At 41.6% G+C, this 24056-nt stretch overlaps 2 protein-coding genes across 2 annotated transcripts in view; one reads left to right on the forward strand and one right to left on the reverse strand.

Moving 5' to 3' along the window:
• Nucleotides 1-650: 650 nt before the first annotated feature.
• Nucleotides 651-24056, forward strand: part of CDC20B (cell division cycle 20B) — a 76556-nt gene continuing 53150 nt past the window's right edge. The window contains 3 exon segments of the mRNA XM_077285098.1: nt 651-816; nt 900-956; nt 21513-21732. Of these exon segments, the coding sequence (XP_077141213.1) occupies nt 712-816; nt 900-956; nt 21513-21732 (382 nt within the window). The 5' untranslated portion in view covers nt 651-711.
• GPX8 (glutathione peroxidase 8 (putative)) lies at nt 9740-16003 on the reverse strand. Its single transcript, XM_077285084.1, has 3 exons — nt 15742-16003; nt 15195-15456; nt 9740-10216 (listed from the first exon to the last, which is right to left on the reverse strand). The coding sequence occupies exons 1-3, from the start codon at nt 15946-15948 to the stop codon at nt 10053-10055; spliced, it is 633 nt and encodes a 210-aa protein (XP_077141199.1). The 5' UTR covers nt 15949-16003; the 3' UTR covers nt 9740-10052.

The following is a 24056-nucleotide window of genomic DNA, read 5'->3' on the forward strand; positions in this document are numbered from 1 at the left end:
GAAGGGAAAGGTGGAAACGTCAGGGGTCTTGGAAGAATTGTAGGAAAAAGGCGAAAAGGCAAAAATGAACATTGCCCAGGACTTAACGGGGTTAATAATAATAATAATGATAGTAATAATAATAATGCTAATAAATAATAATGTAAAACCTATTGCTTGTCTTCTAGACATATGATAACATTACCGTGAGAGTCAGATATAAATTATGATATCATATAATAATAATATGCACAATAAATAATATAAAAATAGTAATAGCTCTAGTACACAGATACAGCACCGGGCACAGCACTACATGGAATCAGCAGTCGCCTATATCCTTTATTATGTGGCCGATCTCATGGACCCGCGGTAATCCAGTCGCCCCCGGCATGTTTGGGTAACTATGGCACCTGAGCCCGCTCCTTTCGCCGCCTGTCGGTGCCGGTCGGTTATCAGCCGCAGACTGGCGCTCTAGTAGCCGCGGCCGTGACACAGAGCAGCGCCGGCGGCAGCGCTGACAGTAGGGAATCCCTTGCAGTGACGTCATGCAGCTCCACCAATCACATGAATGAAGCTGCGGTTCACACCTCCTCCTAGAACGTTCAGACTAGAGGGATTCCCTCCCGTGACGTCACGTTTCCTCTCCAGGCTCCAAACTCTTCCGCCAATCAGAGAGCAGCACAGGTGATTCCCGCTCCATCCGCCGCCCGGGCTCTGCCTTATAGCAGAATGGTCCCCAGGGGAGCGGCACAGGCTGCAGACACCGAGGAGAAGGATGGAGTGGAAGCTGGAGAGACTGTCATCCCCCAGAATAAGGACGGACGAGCAGGTGATGTGGGTAAGGGTCCTGGAGCCTTGTTATAAGGGGGTCTGCGGGTTGGGGATGAGATACATTCAGGTTGTTTGTGTTTTCTTAGGAAAGTATCATGAAGACTCTTGGGAAAAGCTTCAGAAGGGGCAAGAAAAGAAACCAGGTGAGTGCAGAGGAGGTAAGATAAGGGGGTGTCACACAGTGCCCCATCATTACACAGGGGCGCCCGTCATTTAGTGCTTTTCTTTATATTTAATATATTCATGTTTAATGTATTTGTCTATATTTGCCCCTTATTCACATGGAATAAATAGCGCTATAAAAATGTATAATAATAATAATATTTTTTTTTTTACTGTTCCCATTTCACACCAACTAATGGTGGAATCTTTTACTCCAGGTTATTATTTTTTTCTATTATATGTGTGTATGAAAATTATATATTTTCTTCCTTTTTTTTACATTATTTTATGCATATATACATATATGTTACATATGTTCCATATAGTTTTTTTCCTTTATTGTTCCTTTTTTTTCCACTGTAACTCGGGCGACCATTGCAGCCTCAGTTACAGGGGAAACAGACCCTAAAGTGACACAATAAAAACAAACATTCCGGTTCATCGCGTCCATACATCAATCTGATATACTCTCTGTTCACATCTACATTTGTAATTTTTATTGTCAGTAGAATAACAAAATTGCCATTTCTGGGGAACCTGTCATATGATGAGCAGCAGCCGCACTACACAGACCCTATTGACTATAATATGGCTTTTTTTGTTGCATTGTTCATCAATATACTGCAAAAAATAATGTCCTTCAACAAGTAAATCTGCTGAAATCTGCAATGGAGGAGCCACCAATACAGAAGTGAACTCAGTCTTAGTTGTTTCTTGACCGTACTGTGAATGCAGCTCTGAAGTATCAGCGCAGGATGGGTAATGTGATGGGTGTACAAACTTCTTGAACTTTTAGATGTAAATGATATCTATATATTGGCTGTAAAATAGGCGATCTAGCCATCATGCAACTGACTTTGGCGTTCCCAGAAAAGACAGATAAGGGGCTTAGCCGAAACCTCACCTATAAGGACTAATGGCATATTACTATGCCATGTCAGACCTTTTTTTTTAAAGTGACAGTGTTCCTTTTATTCAATGTATTACTTAATCTGTACAAGCTGTGCTGTGGCTGGGGCTAATGTAGCATGGCATCCATAGTATCTGGGCACAATATTACATTTTAGGTTTGCAGATCATCAGTTCATTTGCTGCCAAGGCCTCATTCATCGTGGCGCTCTAGAATCAATCAGCAGCGCGCCAGCCATCAGCCCATATGATCCGTCCTCCCTTGATGCGTCTGTTTGGATGGGATTATACCCAGACTCCTCCAGTGCTCTGTGCAGTTAGGCGGATGAGACGGCCAGTGAGGCAGTGCATTGCTAGCTGGCTGTTGTGATCTGACCACACAGCTGCTAGATGCCCTCCACACTGTGGTGTCTGACAATCGCCTTTGCAAGGCCAAGTTCGCCATCTTGTGGAATATTTTGTAACTACATGAATACTCTTTTCCCATCCTTGGAGACTATTATGTCACTGATGGAATCAATATCAGTGGGTCCAATCACTATACCTGTTTCGGGTAGGCAGTGTATTTTTAGCTGGCTGCTTGTCATATTATTCTGCAGCCGCTAATGCTCTGCCACCAGCAACAGGGAAAATACGTCTCTTCCATTGCTTAGTGCGTTGGGTGTGTACATTGCGTGTGGATGGAAGGCAGTGTAATGTTAGCTGGTCTGATGCTACATACACCGGTTAACTTGCATCTGCCCCCTTTCTGCATGCCTGCTCGCCTAGAGGACATTAGGGCCGACAATTATCAAATGTGTCCTAATATTGCACCAAATCTTTAGTGCTCTCAGCTCAGCTCTGCCACTAAGTAATAATGAAATGTCACAACTTTATGATAAATTTGGCACAAATTATGTTTCTGCAACTTTTTAAGCATAGCACTCTCTAATGGCAATGTGGAAAATGTCGCATGTTAAAGGGGTTGTCCGCTTCTGAATCTGTATGTTTGCCCTAGTAAAATAATAAGATCTCTACTTACCTCCGGTGTCGGCGCCGCTTCAGCTGTGTCTGCATTGTCTCTCCCAGGGATCACGTGACATTATATCATGCAATCCCTGTGGCCAATCAGCGCTGGCTTCACTCTCCTCTCCTTCGGACAAATCAGACATCTGGGGGAAATAAGCGAGCGGCTGCAGCTCTCACTTCCTCCAGATGTCAATTATGTCTGTAGGAGGGGAACGTGAAGCCAGCGCTGATTGGCCACAGGGATTGCGTGACATAACAATGTCATGTGAGCCCCAGGTGAGCGAGTGCTGACATTGCTAGAATGGCACCAGCCTGAGAGGTGAGTATCAGTGTTATTATTGTACTGGTGGGGGGACATGGGGATTCAGTAGGGGTTGTCTGAGTAGGGAACAATCCCTTTAATGTTACATTTTGCTCAAATTTCAACCTTTTATGCAGGTGAAAAATAGGTATGTTTATTCATACGTTTACTTAAGACAGCTATGACATATCTAGAATCTGCTACTTTTTTGCATCTTTTCTGTAGAAATGTATTCTTGAATATGTCATACTGCTTAAGAGCAAAAACCATGCCTCGTTTTCTCATCATTTTAAATTTTTGTCACAGGTACTAAAATGCTATAATAAATGGGGTAAAACGTTGATGATCTTCATGTAGGCATTTACAGTAAGAAAATGTCACAATTTGCGCAAAAATAAAATTTAAAATCGCAAAGATATATGTTCTCCCCCATGGTATAATAAAACAAGATTAATTCTTTGTGCACGCAAGATGCTCATTTCTGATTAGCGTATACTACGTTAATGTTTTATATATCAGGACAATCGGCTCTGGTTCTCCCTCAATAGGTAACACAAAGAGGCTCCAGCATTTTTTTAAAGGGGTTTTCTGGTTTTGGAAAGCCCCTGTCCTTCTGCTGCAGTTTGTTAAAAAATGCATTACTCATCCTCCCCAGGCCCGGGGCTGAGTGTCCCAGTGTCTGTTATTTTCGGCGTGATGTCTGTTCTGCAGATAAGAGGCCCTAGAGCAGCAGCAGGCACTCAGTGCTGAACCTGGGGAGAGTGAGTAAAGCACAGTCTGTTTTTTAAAAGCAAAACTACCGTCGGGGAAGAGGGGTATTCCAAAACTAGAAAAGCCCTTTAAGTGGTGGATCCTTTTTCTAATAGGGTATGTCCAACCTTGCAGACAGTCCTGGTTAAAAATAGCCTTGCCTTGTGTCTAGGCAGACCTATGGAGCTTCTTGTTGACTCGTGCTTTGTCTGATCCTGCAGTCGCGCTCCTTCCATCTATGATAGAGGCGAGTATGACTGCAGGATCAGACCACATAGGGTTTTCCTTATGGATTATTATCTTTGTTATTATTGGTAATTATAAACTACTGAACCAATAAAGAAGAGTGGAAGTAATATTTGTGCAAGTCCAGAAGCCACATAATAGCCTGCCTATAGTCAAGGGGACAAACTCCAAAATACACTATAAATCCTATTATGAATCCTATAAAAAATGTTACTATTGGACTTTATATTATAAGAATAGTCTTAGAAATGACTCCTTTAGTTTGCGCTTCATGTGTGTTGTGCCTGTGGAAGGTCAGTCCGCAGACAGCCCGGGAAACGCAGAATAAAGAGTGTAAATTGTATGTGTGGTGATTAGGCAGTGTATTGTTAGTTAGCTGTGGTGTGAATATCAGCTACTACGTACGCTACCATATCAGCACATGTCTTTGTCAACGGATGTGTAGATTAAAAGTGAAGATTAAAAATAATTAAAAAAAAAACACGTGGGAACCCCTCTAATTTGATAACCAGCCAAGATATAACTGACAGCTGAGGGCTGCAGCCCACAGCTGTCGGTTTTGCCTGGTCTTGTTAGCAAAAATAAAAGGTGACCCCACACCATTTTTAAATTGTATTTATTGCACAGGCGCCAGCTGATGAATACTCTCATCATCAAACTCCTGTTCTCGCTGCTGAGAGTAGTACTCTCATCAGCTGATGCCTGTGACCGGTGATAACCTTTTTACCGCCGGTCACAGCTGCTGGCTCACACGCTGTCATATGTGTGACAGCGAGGGAACCACAGCGCTCTGACTGACGGTAACAAACTTGCCACCGATCAGAGACGGTGTTTCTCATGCTGTTACACAGAAGAAAGCGTGGGAAACACTGGATGTTCGGGCCCCCCAATGATTTGAATGAGATCTGGGTTTGGGTTCGAGTTCAGGTACCATTCTGGTACTCGAACCAAACTTTTTAAAATGTTTGGCCTAACCCGCCAAAATCGACATCCACGGGTTCACCCATCACTATTTACGCATTATAAAAGAAACGTTCATAAAGTTGTGTACCCGCTATCTACTGTATATAACCCTCCCCAAGTTAATGTTCAGTAAAAAGTTTATTTTGAACTGGTGGTCTCCCTCCTTGTATTATCATGTCTTCAAAGGGAGATTTGTAGTTAAAATTCTGCGCTGCCGCTAAGATGAATTTCAGGAGAGTATAGTTGATTCACAGTGGTTTTATTCAACGCGTTTCTGGGGTCTCATGCCCCCTTCATCAGGAAATACCACCTTTTATCAAACATCTGGTCCTGGCCAACCAGCAACATCAGTTATATGCAGACTGTGCGGGCATAGTGCCTTCACACCACAAGTCCACACACCCAACCAAGACCCCCACCTTCATGTAACGTGCCGGGGCGTAAGAGATGAGTACTTCGCCCATTGCTACCTCGCCACCTTACACATACACCGAATGTACCATACATGAACAGCACACAAACCAATGGCAATGAAAGGGCTTGTTCACATGGATACACTATAAAACTCAATGGGCATAAAGAAAAACAATGCAATATAGACCGCTGACATATAGCATCCATTCCAGTGATCATTTTTTTAATCGGTGATGCATTAAACAGATATTTTTAGTTCAACTCACCTGGTGGTACACGGAGGTAGAAAACAGGAACACTGTCTCTTTAAATCTTCGGTTGGTTTATTATATGGTGGTATAAAGCAACAAGAAGGAGAAAGTAAAACCAGTCCTTAAGGCAAAAACAGGAAGACAACAAAGAAAACAAAATGCTGTAACAGAGTCCATATGTTTGGGGGGTAGCTGCCCGCTCTGCAGCAACAGAGGTTCAGTCTTTTCTCCTCAGGACACAAACCACTGGAGGTCCTCCCTTCAAGTCCTTCTGAACAAAGACTGCCTCTGGAGCCCAGCTATTTAAAGGGACACTGTCACCCCCTCCAGCCGTTATAAACTAAAAGAGCCACCTTGTGCATCAGTAATGCTGCAGTCTAACAAGGTGGCTCTTTTAGTTTTTGTTGCTGTTATTCCCACAATAAATGTATTTAGAATTTAGCTGAAATACCTCTCTTTGTACCTGGAGGTGAGTCTGAAGCCTCCTCTTAGAAGCGCCCATCTGCCGTCAGTCATCTCTTCTGTGTTGATTGTCGCCGCCCCCTCAGCGCTGTTATCGTACGAAATCCTGCGCTCTGCTCTTCTGCCTGGCGCAGGCGCATAGAGCATTGGCCGTCCTAGCGCTGATGCCGGGTTCCGTTCTGCGCCTGTGCGGGCAGTGCGGCCACCCTGTTACTGAATCCCCGCATTGCGCCCCGCAGCGCACTGCGCTTGTCAGACGCTCCCCCAGGTCCCCCGCCTTCCAGTGTTGCCGGAATATACAGGTATCCTTGCCGGCGTTTGGAACAGCCGCACAGAACAACGCTGGAAGGCGGGGGACCTGGGGGAGCATCTGACAAGCGCAGTGCGCTGCGGGGCGCAGTGCGGGGATTCAGTAACAGGGTGGCCGCACTGCCCGCACAGGCGCAAAACGGAACCCGGCATCAGCGCTAGGACGGCCAATGCTCTATGCGCCTGCGCCAGGCAGAAGAGCAGAGCGCAGGTGCAGGATTTCGTACGATAACAGCGCTGAGGGGGCGGCGACAATCAACACAGAAGAGATGACTGACGGCAGTTGGGCGCTTCTAAGAGGAGGCTTCAGACCCGCCTCCAGGTACAAAGAGAGGTATTTCAGCTAAATTATAAATACATTTATTGTGGGAATAACAGCAACAAAAACTAAAAGAGCCACCTTGTTAGACTGCAGCATTACTGATGCACAAGGTGGCTCTTTTAGTTTATAACGGCTGGAGGGGGTGACAGTGTCCCTTTAAGCCCCAGACCATGTGACTCCTCCCCCATGTGACTGATCACATGACTGAAACATCACACATGTCCTGTCAGCACACGGAGGTGTCGACTCTGCAGGTTGGCGATAAGGTGGGCATCCTCCCACCCACTCTATGAATGTCCACATAAAAGCCAGCCCATTTATGCAACTTAGCTGAATCCTCACAACACTTAGTGTGCTGGAGAAAAATACTCTGGGTTTCACATCACTGACGCCATTAAGTGTAGTGACACATATCTCCCCTCCAGTACCTTACCAGTGACTTTATCACACAGAGGTCAATGGGTGTTAAAAAAAGACACCAAGACACACAGAGCACCAAACTGATAATTTTTTTCATGCTTACATGAACCCGACCTTAGGTAGATGACCTTTCACAATGAATTATGTCCTTAAAGGGAACCTGTCAGCAGGATTGTGCACAGTAACCTACACACAGTATCAGGTTGGCGCCATTATACTGAATAAAATGATACCTTGGTTGATGAAATCCGTCTTGTGGTCATTCTTTAATCTTTATTTTCAGTTTTGTGTTAATGATATGCTCGTGTCCTAAGGCGGGGTTCATGTATGTGGTGCTCTGATTAGGTATTCATAATGCAGACTGCTGACAGGTCACTGATCCCTCACAGACCTGCCCCCTAGTTTGCATAATGAATACCAGCGCATGCTGAATGAAAAAAACAAACAAAAACAAAACACTTCTGCAGGCAGGTGCCTGCAGCATAGTCGCATGTTTACAGTGCACTGAATCCCTTTTGCAGATTTACTTGAGTGAGGAAAAAAAAAAAAGTCCTTTTGAAAATGGCGCTCGCGTATAGAGATCCGATAGCTGCTGTTGCGCAGGCTGGAGAAGAATAAAAAATGTCCTCCACCAAGATGGCACCGCCCGCGCATGCGCAGTAGCAGCTGTCGGTGATCTCCTAGAGCTACTATATAATCAGAGCCCCACATAACCAACCGCGCCTTAGGACACAATCGTATCATTAACACAAAACTGAAAATAAAGATTAAATAACAACTACAAGACGGATTTCATCACTAGGTATCAATTTATTCAGTATAACAGGGCCGACCAGACACTGTGTGTAGGTTACCGTGCACAATCCTGCTGACAGGTTCCCTTTGAGCAGATGGTTTTTCATGCCCTCTTCTAAACCCAGCCGGGCAGATGAAAATTGCCTGTTTTTCATCCAAAAAAAATGGACGATTTTAGATTCAGAACAAAATAAATGAATCTTCTTCCGTATGGTGTTCTGTATGACCACTATTTTATACATCACCATTACAAGAAAAGGTAATACATTTTCCTACGCAGTCATCCCAATGGATCCATTTAAATTAGCGCCATACTCATACCCGTTTGGGATCCTTTTTGTACCACTTATTGACCTTATTGAGGTTCATCCAATTGAAAAAGTGGATCAGAATAGTGAATGTTACTTTTTATTTCAGAGGGACGGATGGTAAAAGCATTTACTTGCATTAATGCTGTGTGAGGACCGTGTGTATAGACATCACATCTGTACATGAGGCTTGTAGATAGATGTGGCAGTGGGGAGCTCCCTGCACATATATCTGAGGTTGCTGCATGGTTTTAGAAACTAATGGATGAACAAGTGACCACTGCAGCCAATCACCCTGCTAAGGCAAGTGATTGGCTGCAGCAGTCCATTTGTCAACGCAACATCACGATTGGCAAAGACTGGCAGGAGTAATTGGAAAGCAGGTGCTGGAACGGTGGGGAATTTAACAGATATGTAATACTTTGTTTATTTTATGGCATTTTATCATCTCGGTTTTTTAGTATTGATCATGAATAACCCTTTTAAAGTGGAAATATTCCTGGAATTCTTTTAATTTAACCCAGGTACCCCCCAGGTTTGCCAACTTGACTTTTTTTTTTTTTCTGGACAGCTTATCAAGAAATCATGGACAGACAATATTTTTTAGGGACACATTGGAAAACCATAATATATCAATTATAAATGATTCTTGTCTGCACCTCATAATTCCGATATGAAGACACCAGCTGCATTCATTGCAAGCTGTAAAATGATAATTACAGACAAAATAATCTGTACAAGTTTCTTCAGTTTAAAAAAAAAAATCACATATGCCTTCATTTTTTTTATTGACAGATCAAAAAAGTGCCCTATTTTTGCGGACTGTTCAAATTTTTGGATGGTAGGCAACCCCGGTACCTCCTCCAATGGCTGTTGCTATACTGATTCTGGAAGAATTTTTCTTTTTCTTCTGTGCCCCTCCATTCCAAAGTTATGCTCTCCAGTAATAAAGATGCACATTTTCCCTTTAACCAACCAGGTGTATACCACTGATCTTCTCTGTAGGCGTTGGCTTTTTCTCCTCTGATGCTGGCCAATGAAAACACAGCCGCACCCACAGGGAAGTTCTATAGCACACGCCCAGCTGATTGAAAAAAAAAAATTCTTTATTACTGGAGGGCATAACTTTTTAATGGCGGGGCATAGAAGAAAAAGAAAACCTGTTACAGAATCAATGGAGCACAGGAAATGTGAAGAGGTTCTCAGTTTAAATTAAAAAAAAATCCAGAAAAAGTCCCTTTAAGCCCTCCAGATATATTTTCACATAAAAATGTACAAAAAACCTCATGCCAACATAATCTCATCATAATTTTCTCTTGAAACCAATATTTAATATTTCTGCACAGGCAAAGTCCATATAAGTGGTGTTAAAGATCATCATAGTGCAGTATCAAATCCCACACCCCAAAAGTGGCATATCTCATTTCTTAAAAAAAATAAAAATAACATGGGATGTATTTTTGGACAGGATTTTAAAAATATAAATTGTCTTTTTTTCTAAGGGATGCAAAATATGAAAACCAAAGAATTAAAAAAAAAAAAGAAAAACAAATACCCAAATATCTAAAATTAAGCCCCATTAAGGATTCTTGCTATAACAAGTCCGGTCTGAGGTAGCTTCAAAGATCTTCCTTTTTCTTCTTAATAATTTCTCTTATCATAGAAGCCACATCATCTCTTATATTTTCCACAGGATCCTCCGGTCTCCAGGTTTTCATAACTTGACCTTGAGGGTTGACCAAATATTTCCAAAAGTTCCACCTTGGCTCCTTCTTAGTTGAATCTAAATTGAAATAAATATAATCTATTATTTATAGAATTGTGTTATTTTTGGTTTCATGTGAATCTATTGTAACAATACTTCTGCCCCCCCAAACCTAGATATTGCTGCCTTTGCAGACTCCACACCAATTATCTTTCCATTTTATGCAGTGATACATTACATAACTACACAAGTTCGGTGATCTATTTGGGATAACTATTATGCTTTTATTAGATTTGTCGACAACTTCTAACAATAGTGAAGGATAAAATACCCACAATGGAGTCTGGGTATCCTACTGCTTTGTGATGATCCTTGGGAGGGGGGATCGATTCTGTAAATTGAAGATTGCAAACGGTCAATGAAAAACGTACAGCAATAGGGTGCAACTAGGAAGCCATCAGTGTGTTGTCCGAGTGTTTCACTGGACCCAAACACTTGCATTGAAGAGTTTGATCCTTAGCTCAGATTAAAAACATACATGTCTAAATAACTTTTGTGTGGACGCTCGAGATACAATTCCTTCATGAAAAAAGGACATCTGAATGAAGTCTTACTCCCATAGATTGAAACAGAAACTCAGTAGAGCATGCAAAAGCTGGAAATGAGTGAAATAGGGGAGTCACTGTTCTCCGCAAAGGGGATGGTGGGACACCTAATGGGTATTTTAGGCAATACGAGTCTTAGCTTCCAAAAAGCAAATTCTTACCCATTTCTGTGCATGTATACCATGTCATATACCATTCAATGTCTGAGACTGTCAGACTTTCGGGCAATGAATATTGCCCTCATCTATCTACAGCTCTATATTCTGGATCAGGGAGGTCTCAGCAGTGGGACCCCCAAGTTAACTGCAAGCCCTTTAAAAAAAAACAAATTACAAGCGCGATTGGCTGACATTGACTGTTGACTATGAGAAGAAACTGAGGATTAAATCCTGATGGCCACATAAATGGGGGTTAGTGTGGTAAGGGAATTCCATTTGGTTATGGGTCCTTCCCCCCACAATGCAAACTCCAGCACGGTCATTAATAGGAGTTGTTCTGATTCCTTATGTGCAACCTCAGTTGTCACACATAGGTGGTCAACCTGAACCAAAGAGCAAGCAGAAAAAAAGAGGCCAGAAAGATGTACCAAGAAGTTTAAGTATAATAATTATTAGTGATGATCGGCCACTAAAATGCTCCAGTGCTTGGTACTCGAATCGAGCAGGTCAGACGCTCAGAGGGGCTCAACTCGAGAACCAAGTATAACAAAAGTCAATGGGAAACTCAAGCATTTTTCCAGAAGACCTTAACAGGAGGGCTGGGGGGGCAAGAAAATAGCTGAAATGGATGGAAACAGCGCTCTAATGGAATGGCAACAGCATGGGGAAGACGCCTGAATGCATCTCTGACTCCCAGGTCGCTGCTGAGAACAATATTGTTAAAAGTATTACTACACTTTTAGGGTACGCTCTTATGATCAGTGTTTGTTCAGGCTTTCACGCAGCTGAAATTCCACATAAATCCCTCATCTAAGCTCACTTGCGTTATTCCTTGTGTTTTTGGTATGTTATTAGATATGCATAGATATAGATGATATGGGGTAGATAGATAGCCGTGAGATATATAATTAATGCCATGCTTGTGTTGTTTACTGTACATGGGTTAACCAAATAAATGAAAAAATGAAGTGGGATCCCTCATATTTTTCATAACCAGCCAAGGTAAAGCAGACATCTGTGGGCTTATATTATCAGTCTAGGAAGGTCCAAGGTTATTGGGCCCATCCATCCCAGAAGTAAAGCATCACATTAGATGTGCCAATTCTGGCGCTCTGCCCGGCTCTTCCCGATTGCCCTGGATGGTTCCAATTGGGGTAAAGGTAGTTGGATTTGATGACAGCTGCGATTTTACACAAATCACATCTGGCATTAAGCCCTGGGGTTAGTACTGGAGAGGTGTCTATCGGACACCCCAATTACTAACCAAGTTAAAAACACACACACACACACACATAGGAAAAACACTTTATTTGAATAAAGACTCCTCCACACTATCGCTCGTTCACCAATTTAGTAAAAAAAAATATTTCATGCAGGTCTGAAGTAATCCAACAAATTTTAAGTTGTCCAGAAAAAGATAACTGAAAAACATAAAAAGACAGAAATAAAGAAAATAGACACCCCCCTCGTTCACCAATTTATTACCCAAAATATTTCCACCCTGGTCTGATGTAGTTCACATTCCCTGATTCTATCTCCAGTGTATGTGAATAGCAGTCAAATTCCTGATATTCACAGGTGCCGGGTAGTGACTTCAATGCTCATCATCGTCACTGGGTCTCTCTGAGCGAGGAACTTTACTGCTATTCACAGAGGCTGGACACAGAATCAGGCAAAGTGGAGTACGGCGGACCTGCATGGCAACATTTTGGGCAAAAAATTGTGTACGAGGGACTGTCTATTGTCTTTATTTCTGTTTTTTTTGTCTATCCTTTTCTGGTCTCTTTAGGATTGGTTGGAGTACATCGGACTTGCATGGAATTTATAAATTTTTTTAAAATAAAATGGTGAACGAGGGATAGTACGGGGGAGTCTTTAAATAAAGTGTTATTTTCTGTGTGTGTTTTTATTTTTTATTACCAGGTTAGCAATGGGGGGAGTCTGATATACATCTTTCAATTACAAACCCCAGGGGTTGATGGCAGTTGTGTTTTTTGACAAATCACAGCTGTCATCAACCCCAGCTACCATTACCCCATTTGCCCCCACACCAGGGCAATGTGGAAGAGCAAGGCAAAGCGCCAGAATTGGCAGATCTAATGTGATGCGCCAATTCTGGGGTGGCTGCGGGCTGGTATTTTTTATGCTCTGAAGGGCCCAATAACCAGGGACCTTCCCAGCCTGATAATATCAGCCCCCAGCTGTCTGCTTTACCTTCGCTAGTTATCAAAACTAGGGTGGAACCCAAGTCATTTTTTTTAAATTATTTATTAAAATCAGGCTAAAAACTTACAAAGTGTGTCACTTCTGTACTCAACATCAAGAATACTTTTTAGCATAGTAAAAAAGTAAATGTTGAGGTTTATCTTTGGTAGGCATATGCCAAATCGTGTACTTTTCCCAACTATTTAGAACCATCTACATTTTTTATGACAGATCCATGAAAGGGAACACATAGCTATCACATAAATGCCTTTTTTTTGCTGTGTAGCATTTTAATTTTTATAAATAAATAGCATACACATGTTGTAAACCTGATTTTTCACAGAACCAATAAAGGCAATAGTAAATAATGACACACGCCCCCGGAAGAAGAGTAGGCGAAACGCGCGTCGGGGTGAGACTCTGCAGTATCGGCACACCACACAGGTATTATGATGTGACCCATGCACCTTATTTTAGGTTAATAGAGTAGCATTATGCAAACAGACACTTTATTATATCATGCTCATGGATGGTGACTATTATTAATAGATTGTCAAGCGGTTGAACCATCTAATCTTTACAAATGGTATTTTGACCCATATTAGACTAGATTGATGTGTTTTCTTTTGTGGTCACCACATGATCACCATACTTATGTGAATGAGTGTGTCATTCTGCTATCTGTCTTTGGTTGTTTTTTTTTGAGGCATCCTTTATATTCTTTAACAAAATTTTATGGATATTTATTTGAAATAAACTTTATTACTCTTTTGTATACACTTCATGTGCCTTTATTGGTTCTGTGAAAAATCAGTCATGTAAGGAGTGTGACCTACGATGTTTAGGTTATATTTGTGGACTAAAACCAATATGTAGTAGCTGTAATAAAAATTATTAGCAAATTCCTCCAATTAGAAGTATCGTATAGTTCTCCTAATAACCTGTATAGCTTATCTCTTGTGCAGGGCATTGCAGCAGCTTAGGTATCCATGGTAATGACCACTAACAGCTAACTAACTCTCACTATATAAATAGTAACCATGGATACCTAAGCTACTGCAATGCCCTACATGGGGTAAGCGACGTAGCTAATCAGAAGAACTATACTACATTTCTAATTGGAGGTATTTGCTAATATTATTATTACACCTACTACATATTGGGATAGGATCTTGGAGATGGGAAATCCCCCTTAAGTCTGTAGTCACAGACACATGTGACTTCAGACTTGTAGCCTAAGGTCGGACAACTCCTTTAAATGTAATATGTATGGGAGCCTTTTGTCTAAAGTATTGTGCCGTGGGCTCATGCTCACAGTCATATCACTGAACCATGTCACATGAGCTATAATATTTGTCTCCGAATACTATAACCCTATAGGGTAAGTGCCCACGACCAGGAATTGCTGCGGGTTTGATGCTGCATATTTATGCAGCATCAAACCCACAGCGGCCAGATGTTACAGCATAGTGGATGGGATTTCTAGAAATCTCATGACCACTAAGGGTCCAGAGACGCCCGTGGATCACCCGCGGAGGCTGATATGCGGAACTTCTTTCCAGACCGCAGCATGAAATTTCACCAATAGAATGTATTAAATGCGGTGAATCCTTACGGTTCAGTGAACACATTCGGATTCACCTGCGTTCAATAGAAGGCGGCGCATTGGACGCAGCAAACATACGCTACGTCCTAAGCGCTGCTACTTCCGGACCGTGTGCACATAGCCTTATTGTACGTCCATGTGCCCCTGAAGCTATATGGAATAAGAGAGGTTTCTATGGACTCCACATCACTACATGTCATACTATAGAGATGTTCTCTGCTAAACACATTGATCCTAAATCCTAAAATGTAAACTGCTGCGGAATCTGCTGGCGCTATAGAAATAAAAATTATTATTATCTTATGGGAAATTCCATCCCTAATGGAACACGATTTGATACGGGCTGCATGTTTATAAGAAGGGCTTCCATGTGCCATCATTTCCGTTTTTACGAGCCCTTATTCTCCCCCCATGTCCAAAAGAATAGCAAAGTCCTATGTGGATAAAAGCAAATCCAAAAACCACTGATTCCCCAAACTTACCAACAAGGAACCTGAATGCAGGTTCTGCTTCTGAGCCCAGAATCTTTATTTTGTCGAATATTGGGAACGTCACTCCATAGTTTCCCTTAGCGAAGGCGTCTATCGCTTTGTTCGAATTTGGCTCAGAATCCCCAAATTGATTGCAGGGGAAAGCGAGGACATTAAAATGGGACGGCCCAAACTCCCTCTGTAGTTCCTGTAGCCCTCTGTAGTTTGCATCTGTGTGCTGACAGGCGCTCGCCACGTTTACAACCAGAGACGCCTGCAGGAGAAAAGAGCAAAAAATTCACTGTAATGACCGGATCTGTATACAGACCTCATGCACATAGCCATAGCGGGAGTAGACTATTCTATACATTTTACACAGCCAGCAACCCTCGGACTGACAGGCCATATATACAGATCCAGCTAAGGGTTAACTCTAACCAGAAATGATTACATTATATAGTAAATAAATAACATAGTTTAAAATAATGTCAATGTAACATTGCCTATAAGTGTACACATATAATACAATATCCAGGGGGGTCTGCGAACTGTTACTCACTTTGCCTCTGTATTTGCTCAGCGACACTGTCTTCCCCTTGGAATCATTCACTTCGTAGGAGTAGAAATCTTTCCCTCTGGGTTTGAAGAATTTTAACTGTAAAATAAATAGAGCCACCGTGCACACCACCATAGAGAAGAAGACGAGAAAGACTTTAGCTTTTGGGGACGAACATTTTAAGGGGTAAGGAGGAGGCAGAGTCTCCATTTTGGAGATTTTGAAGGGAAGTTTCAGCAAGTCCCTGGAATGTAGCTTTGGGAGGAGCACAGTCTGTAACTGGAAGCCAGATAATTTCTCAGCCCACTGGAAGATACAGAGGAGGGTCTGAGACTGGGACAGAAATTCACTGGGGGGAGTGCATGTGTCAGTAAGTCACTGGTAAAGCACCTTGGTTTTTGTAGTAGTGAATCGATGTGAATACTTTTCAGCCCAATGATGACAGAAGTATTCTAGGAGTGATACCTTTATTGGCTAACCAGAAAATAATATGTTTGCAAGCTTTCAGAGCACAGTGGCTCCTTCTTCAGGCAAGATTGCAAATAGATTAATAAGAAAAGCACAACATTTAAAGAATACTTCAGCAGGACATTTGTTAGGGGGTGGGAAGTGTGATGAGTCCATAGATAAGCCAAGGTAATCCAATTGGTTTATCTATGGCTTATCTATGGACTCATCACACTTCCCACCCCCTAACAAATGTCCTGCTGAAGTATTCTTTAAATGTTGTGCAGAAAAGTATTCACATCGATTTTTCTGGCTAACACGGTACCACAATACAATTTGTTATTGTACATCATGTAGTAGTGAATGAAAGATAAAGATACCTGTAAGTCGGTCATACAAAACGGTGTTATTTTCTGCGAGTAATTGATCGAATAGATGATGCATTTGTCATAATATAATAATTTGTCACAATATAATGACTAGTTCACATAAGAAAAATTCAAAAATAGAAAACACATTATGCAAGTATTTGATTAAAAAATCATCTAAATAATTAATAAGCAACCATTTCTGAATATTTGGGGATCGCTCACTTTAATACTTCTTGCATCTGAAGATTTGCTATCTATACTACTGTAAAAATATGTCAATTTACTCATTGGTAAAAATGATTCTAAATAAAAACAAATTAACCAAATGGTGCAAGCAGAATAATGAATATGATGGATATTGGTAAACATTCCCTGTCACAGCCACCAAAATTTTGCACCAAACGATACCTTACTTACCGTAGCTAATAATGTTGTACATCTTCTGACTCTTCTTATGGACATAGTTACAGAGAGACTTAAAGAGGTTATACACTGCTATTATGCTTTGAAGACATTTTTAACCCCTTAAGCCCCAAGGGTGGTTTGCACGTTAATGACCGGGCCAATTTTTACAATTCTGACCACTGTCCCTTTATGAGGTTATAACTCTGGAACGCTTCAATGGATCCTGGTGAATCTGATATTGTTTTCTCATGACATATTGGGCTTCATGATGGTGGTAAAATTTCTTTGATATTACCTGCGTTTATTTGTGAAAAAACGGAAATTTGGCGAAAATTTTGAAAATGTTGCAATCTTCCAACTTTGAATTTTTATGCCCTTAAATCACAGAGATATGTCACACAAAATACTTAATAAGTAACATTTCCCTCATGTCTACTTTACATCAGCACAATTTTGGAACCAAAATTTTTTTTGTTAGGGAGTTATAAGGGTTAAAAGTTGACCAGCAATTTCTAATTTTTACAACACAATTTTTTTTTTTAGGGACCACATCACATTTGAAGTCATTTTGAGGGGTCTATATGATAGAAAATAACCAAATGTGACAACATTATAAAAACTGCACCCCTCAAGGTGCTCAAAACCACATTCAATAAGTTTATTAACCCTTAATATGTCTCACAGGAATTTTTGGAATGTTTAAAAAAAAATGAGCATTTAACTTTTTTTCACAAAAAATTTACTTCAGCTCCAATTTGTTTTATTTTACCAAGGGTAACAGGAGAAAATTGGCCCCAAAAGTTGTTGTACAATTTGTCCTGAGTACCCGGATACCCCATATGTGGGGGTAAACCACTGTTTGGGCGCATGGCAGAGCTCAGAAGGAAAGGAGGGCTATTTGACTTTTCAATGCAAAATTGGCTGGAATTGAGATGGGACGCCATGTTGCGTTTGGAGAGTCACTAATGTGCCAATACATTGAAACTCCCCACAAGTGACATTATTTTCGAAAGTAGACCCCCTAAGGATCTTATCTAGATGTGTTGTGAGAGCTTTGAACCCCCAAGTGTTTCACTACAGTTAATAACGCAGAGCCGTGAAAATAAAAAATCCTTTTTTTTCCACAAAAATTATCTTTAACACCCAGTTTTGTATTTTCCCAAGGGTAACAGGAGAAATTGGTCCCCAAAAGTTGTTGTCCAATTTGTACTGAGTACGCTGATATCCCATATGTGGGGGGGGAACCACCATTTGGGCGCATTGCAGAGCTCGGAAGGGAAGGAGCGCCATTTGGAATGCAGACTTAGATGGATTGGTCTGCTGGCGTCACATTGCATTTGCAGAGCCCCTGATGTACCTAAACAGTAGAAACCCCCACAAGTGGCCCCATATTGGAACCTAGACCCCCCAAGGAACTTATCTAGATGTGTTGTGAGAACTTTGAACCCCCAAGTATTTCACTACAGTTTATAACGCAGAGCCGTGAAAATAAAAAATCATTTTTGTCCCACAAAAATGTTTTTTTTAGCCCCCAAAATTTTTATTTTCCCAAGGGTAACAAGACTAATTGGACCCCAGAAGTTGTTGTCCAATTTGTCCTGAGTACGCTGATGCCCCATATGTTGGGGTAAACCCCTGTTTGGGCGCACGGGAGAGCTCGGAAGGGAAGGAGCACTGTTTTACTTTTTCAACGCAGAATTGGCTGGAATTGAGATCGGATGCCATGTCGCGTTTGGAGAGCCCTGATGTGCCTAAACAGTGGAAACCCCAAATTCTAACTGAAACCCTAACCCAAACACACCCCTAATCCCAACCACACCCCTAACCCTAATCCCAACCATAACCCTAACCACACCCCTAACTCTGACACACCCCTAACCCTAATCCCAACTGTAAATGTAATCCAAACCCTAACCCTAGCCCCAACCCTAACCCTAGCCCCAACCCTAACCGTAACCCTAGCCCCAACCATAACCCTAGCCCTAACCCTAACCCTAGCTCTAACCCTAACCCTAGCTCTAACCCTAATTCTAGCCCTAACCCTAGCCCTCACCCTAGCCCTAACCCTAACCCTAGCCCTAACCCTAGCCCTAACCCTAATGGGAAAATGAAAATAAATACATTTTTTTAATTTTATTTTTTTCCCTAACTAAGGGGGTGATGAAGGGGGGTTTGATTTACTTTTATACCGGGTTTTTTAGCGGATTTTTATGATTGGCAGCTGTCACCCACTAAAAGATGCTTTTTATTGCAAAAAATATTTTTTTGTGTTACCACATTTTGAGAGCTATAATTTTTCCATATTTTGGTCCACAGAGTCATGTGAGGTCTTGTTTTTTTGCGGGACGAGTTGTCGTTTTTATTGGTAAAATTTTCGGGCACGTGACATTTTTTGATCAAAATGATGATAAAATGGATAAAGCAGTTTTATTTTTTGGGTCAGTACGATTACAGTGATTCCTCATTTATATCTTTTTTATGTTTTGGCGCTTTTATACGATAAAAACTATTTTATAGAAAAAATAAATATTTTTGCATCGCTTTATTCCGAGGACTATAACTTTTTTTAATTTTTTCACTGATGATGCTGTATGGCGGCTCGTTTTTTGCGGGACAAGATGACATTTTCAGCGGTACCATGGTTATTTATATCTGCCTTTTTGATCGCGTGCTATTCCACTTTTTTGTTCGGCGGTATGATAATAAAGCGTTGTTTTTTGCCTCTTTTTAAAATTTTTTTTTTTAAGGTGTTCACTGAAGGGGTTAACTAGTGGGACAGTTTTATAGGTGGGGTCGTTACGGACGCGGCGATACTAAATATGTGTACTTTTATTGTTTTTTTTCTTTAGATAAAGGAATGTATTTATTGGAACAATATATATATATTTTTATTTATTTAGGATTTTTTTTTATTTTTTATTTTACACATGGAAATATTTTTTTATTTACTTTTTTACTTTGCCCCAGGGCATCACAGTAAAGTGACACATCGCTGATCTGACACTTTGTTGTGCACTTTGTCAGATCAGCGATCTGACGTGCACAGCAGGGAGGCTTCCCGGCGCCTGCTTTGAGCAGGCGCTGTGAAGCCACCTCCCTGCAGGACCCGGATGCAGCCCCGCGGCCATTTTGGATCCGGGGCCTGCAGGAAGAAGAAGGTAGGAGAGCCTCGGAGCAACGCGATCACATCGCGTTGCTCCGAGGGTCTCAGGGAAGCATGCAGGGAGCCGCCTCCCTGCACGATGCTTCCCTATACTGCCAGAACACTGCGATCATGTTTGATCGCAGTGTGGCGGGGGTGGTCCGTGACCGCTCCTGGCACATAGTGCCGGATGTCAGCTGCGATAGTCAGCTGACACCCTGCCGCAATCGGCCCCACTCCCCCCGTGTGTGGCCGCGCTCCCCCCGTGAGCGCGGCCGATAGCTATGACGTACTATCCCGTCGGTGGGCATACGGGCCCACCCCACCTCGACGGGATAGTACGTCTAATGTCAGAAAGGAGTTAAACCTGACAGGGCACACCTGTGAAGTGAAAACCATTCCCGGTGACTACCTCTTGAAGCTCATCAAGAGAATGCCAAGAGTGTGCAAAGCAGTCATCAAAGCAAAAGGTGGCTACTTTAGAGAACCTAGAATATAAGACATATTTTCGGTTGTTTCACACACTTTTTTGTTAAGTATGTAATTCCACATGTGTTAGTTCATAGTTTTGATGCCTTCAGTCATGAAAATACAGAAAAATCTTTAAATGAGAAAGTGTGTCCAAACTTTTGGTCTGTACTGTATATTCTGTGTAGTTAAGAATACGGTAGATTAAAATAACTCATATGGAAAAAGGTACAGACATAAATAAACCAAGCATGTGCTCAAGATATCCAACAATACATAGTAAAACATGATGAGTGTATAAAGTACTAAAATGGTGCAGGTAAATATAGAATGAACAATATAGACAATAGTGAGTACCTATACCTCCATAAGCCACATATATTCCAATGCGTATACCAATTAAGTAAAGATCATATTATAAGCAATAGCCCATACCTCAAGTAGCCAGAAGTCCGAGCATCCACCTTTTTCCATGTGAGTTATTTTAATTATTGACATTGTCATTTATTATTTTTGAACCTTTTATGTATTTTTTGTACCATTTCTTATATGCCTTTATACTAAACATAGAGTGACTGCAGACTGAGCCCCAAGCCTGGACAACCCCTCTAATGTAAGCAAGAAGTAGAACGTTGTAGTTTGTTATAACCAGTACCACAGAACGTCCCATCTGAATCCTTCTGTCCCATACACACCTTCGCTTTAAAGAGATTTTACCCCAAACAACTTGCATGGTGAATCAATGAAAGCCTGTATTTCATGGTCTAATTAAGAGATCCATAGATCACACTTTGAGACATTACTTTTTTAATTAACATGCCGATAAAGTTAATTGTGATAAACCTCTTTTCATTACCTTTTCTATCATTTTCTCCTCTTTTTAATTTTATATCACTTAAGTTTAATACAAATGTGATTTGCTGTCTTTCATCGTACTTTAGATTCCAGACATTGGAAAGATTTCGTATTCAAGATTCAAGAGAAGCATATTAAGAAGACGGGAAAGACAGATTGATATATCTAGCAGTCCAATTACCACAAGATGGCAGCATTGTCAAGGACAACAGCAAGAGCATACCTTTAATAATCCGTCATCTGAACTGTCCCCGAGCTCATCTGATGAATATTGGCGAACTCCAGAAAAGTTGGCACTGTTACCATGTAAGTGTCACTACCTACTTATACTTCCATAAAGGAACATTCCATTAGAGACATGGTCGTTTTTTACCGGCATCACGGATGACAAGGAGCAATACAAGTCTATGGGTCCGTGAAAAACACATACAGCACACGGATGGCGTCTGTGTGTCATCTGTGTGCCTTCCGTGTCTAACATTGTAAAGTATAGGAGAAGCTTTGTAATTTTTTTCTTTATCTATCCATAAAAAACACTGATTACAAGTTGGTAAAACTAACAAATGACACATGATGCACAGCACCGATAACACAGGTATCATTTTTTCACGTACGTGTTTAAACATGGATGTGTGAATGATAACCAAGTGCCTTGTTATAACTGTCAGCATTTTTTCGTGACAGACAGGAAGCCAGAAGACCCCAACGTCTGGTTTATCCTACTCCTGCACTGATTAGAAGCAATTCACGGTCAAATTAAATGGTTTCTTTTAGCAGTGCTGGGGTTAATCTGCTCAGTTGAGCGCTCCTGGAAGCTTTCCTGCATTTAGGTTCTCAGCTGTTCACTGTTAGCCACTCCCATCTCCATATAACCTTGGCCCTGGCAAGCACTCATTGCCAGAGCTAGCTTCATGTTGCATAGTTAGGAGATGGTGGTTTGTTGTAGTTGTTTGAGAAGGCATTTGGTAGATTTATCTGAGACTGTTGTGAGGTTTTGGGTGTGTGCTAATCCCTTTCTGCTCCTACTTTGTTTTTTCCCCATCCCCATCCTCCGTTCCCTGGTGTTTACCTCTGTTGTTTGTGTTAGTATATTTGTATGATTGGTATTTTCCTTAATCCCTGTTTGTATTACCTTGTTAGTCTGGTTGGTGTATTACGGTACACTACTACTCCCCTCTTCCCTGGGTGCGGGAAAGGTACAGTCTGAGGGTGGATTCAGAAGATAAGGCAAGGTACGTGGCCCTGGCATCTTCACCTGTTGTGAAATTGGATTTTGGGCTCCCCCGGTGGCCACTGGTGGAATTGAACTGGTGTGCATCATCCTCTCTGTTCACCTGTTTCCATCAGGATGTGGGAGTCGCTATTTAGCCTTGCTCCTCTGTCACTTCCATGCCGGTCATCATTGTAATCAGAAGCCTTTCTGTGCATGTTCCTGCTGCTAGACAACTCCCAGCTAAGTTGGACTTAGTCCTTGTTTGTTTTTGCATTTTGTTCCAGTTCACAGCTGTAGTTTCGTTTCTGTGTCTGGAAAGCTCTTGTGATCTGAAATTGCCACTCTGATGTTATGAGTTAATACTAGAGTCTTAAAGTAATTTCAGGATGGTATTTTGATAGGGTTTTCAGCTGACCATGAAAGTGCCCTTTCTGTCTTCCTGCTATCTAGTAAGCGGACCTCAATTTTGCTAAACCTATTTTCATACTACGTTTGTCATTTCATCTAAAATCACCACCAATATTTGTGGGGGCCTCTGTCTGCCTTTCGGGGAAATTTCTCTAGAGGTGAGCCAGGACTATATTTTCCTCTGCCAGGATTAGTTAGTCCTCCGGCCGGCGCTGGGCGTCTAGGGATAAAACGCAGGCTACGCTACCCGGCTACTGTTAGTTGTGCGGCAGGTTTAGTTCATGGTCAGTTTAGTTTCCATCCTTCCAAGAGCTAGTTCGTATGTTTGCTGGGCTATGTTCTCTTGCCATTGAGAACCATAACAGTTTGACCGGCCTAAAAGGGTTAAATTAATTGACAGAGAAAGGAGAGTAAAGAGAAGTCTGCTGAAGATTTTTTTTTTTTTCCCTCAGTTCTGAGTGTGCTTGTAATTGAATCTCTTGCAAGTCTGCCTATATTGCAGCCTTTCTCTCTCTCTCTCCTTCTAATCCTGGAATGGCTCTGTGTTCACCTGTTTAAAATGGATATTCAGAGTTTAGCTGCAGGTTTGAATAATCTCACCACGAAAGTTCAAAACTTACAAGATTTTGTTGTTCATGTTCCTATATCTGAACCTAGAATTCCTTTGCCTGAATTTTTCTCGGGGGATAGATCTTGCTTTCAAAATTTCAAAAATAATTGCAAGTTGTTTTTGTCCCTGAAATCTCGCTCTGCTGGAGATCCTGCTCAGCAGGTCAGGATTGTGATTTCTTTGCTCCGGGGCGACCCTCAGGATTGGGCTTTTGCATTGGCTCCAGGGGATCCTGCGTTGCTCAATGTGGATGCGTTTTTTCTGGCCTTGGGGTTGCTTTATGAGGAACCTCAGTTAGAACTTCAGGCGGAAAAGGCCTTGATGTCCCTATCTCAGGGGCAAGACGAAGCTGAAATATACTGCCAGAAATTCCGTAAATGGGCTGTGCTTACTCAGTGG

The sequence above is a fragment of the Ranitomeya variabilis genome, chromosome 1, assembly GCF_051348905.1.
Source record: "Ranitomeya variabilis isolate aRanVar5 chromosome 1, aRanVar5.hap1, whole genome shotgun sequence".
Taxonomy (NCBI): Eukaryota; Metazoa; Chordata; class Amphibia; order Anura; family Dendrobatidae; genus Ranitomeya; species Ranitomeya variabilis.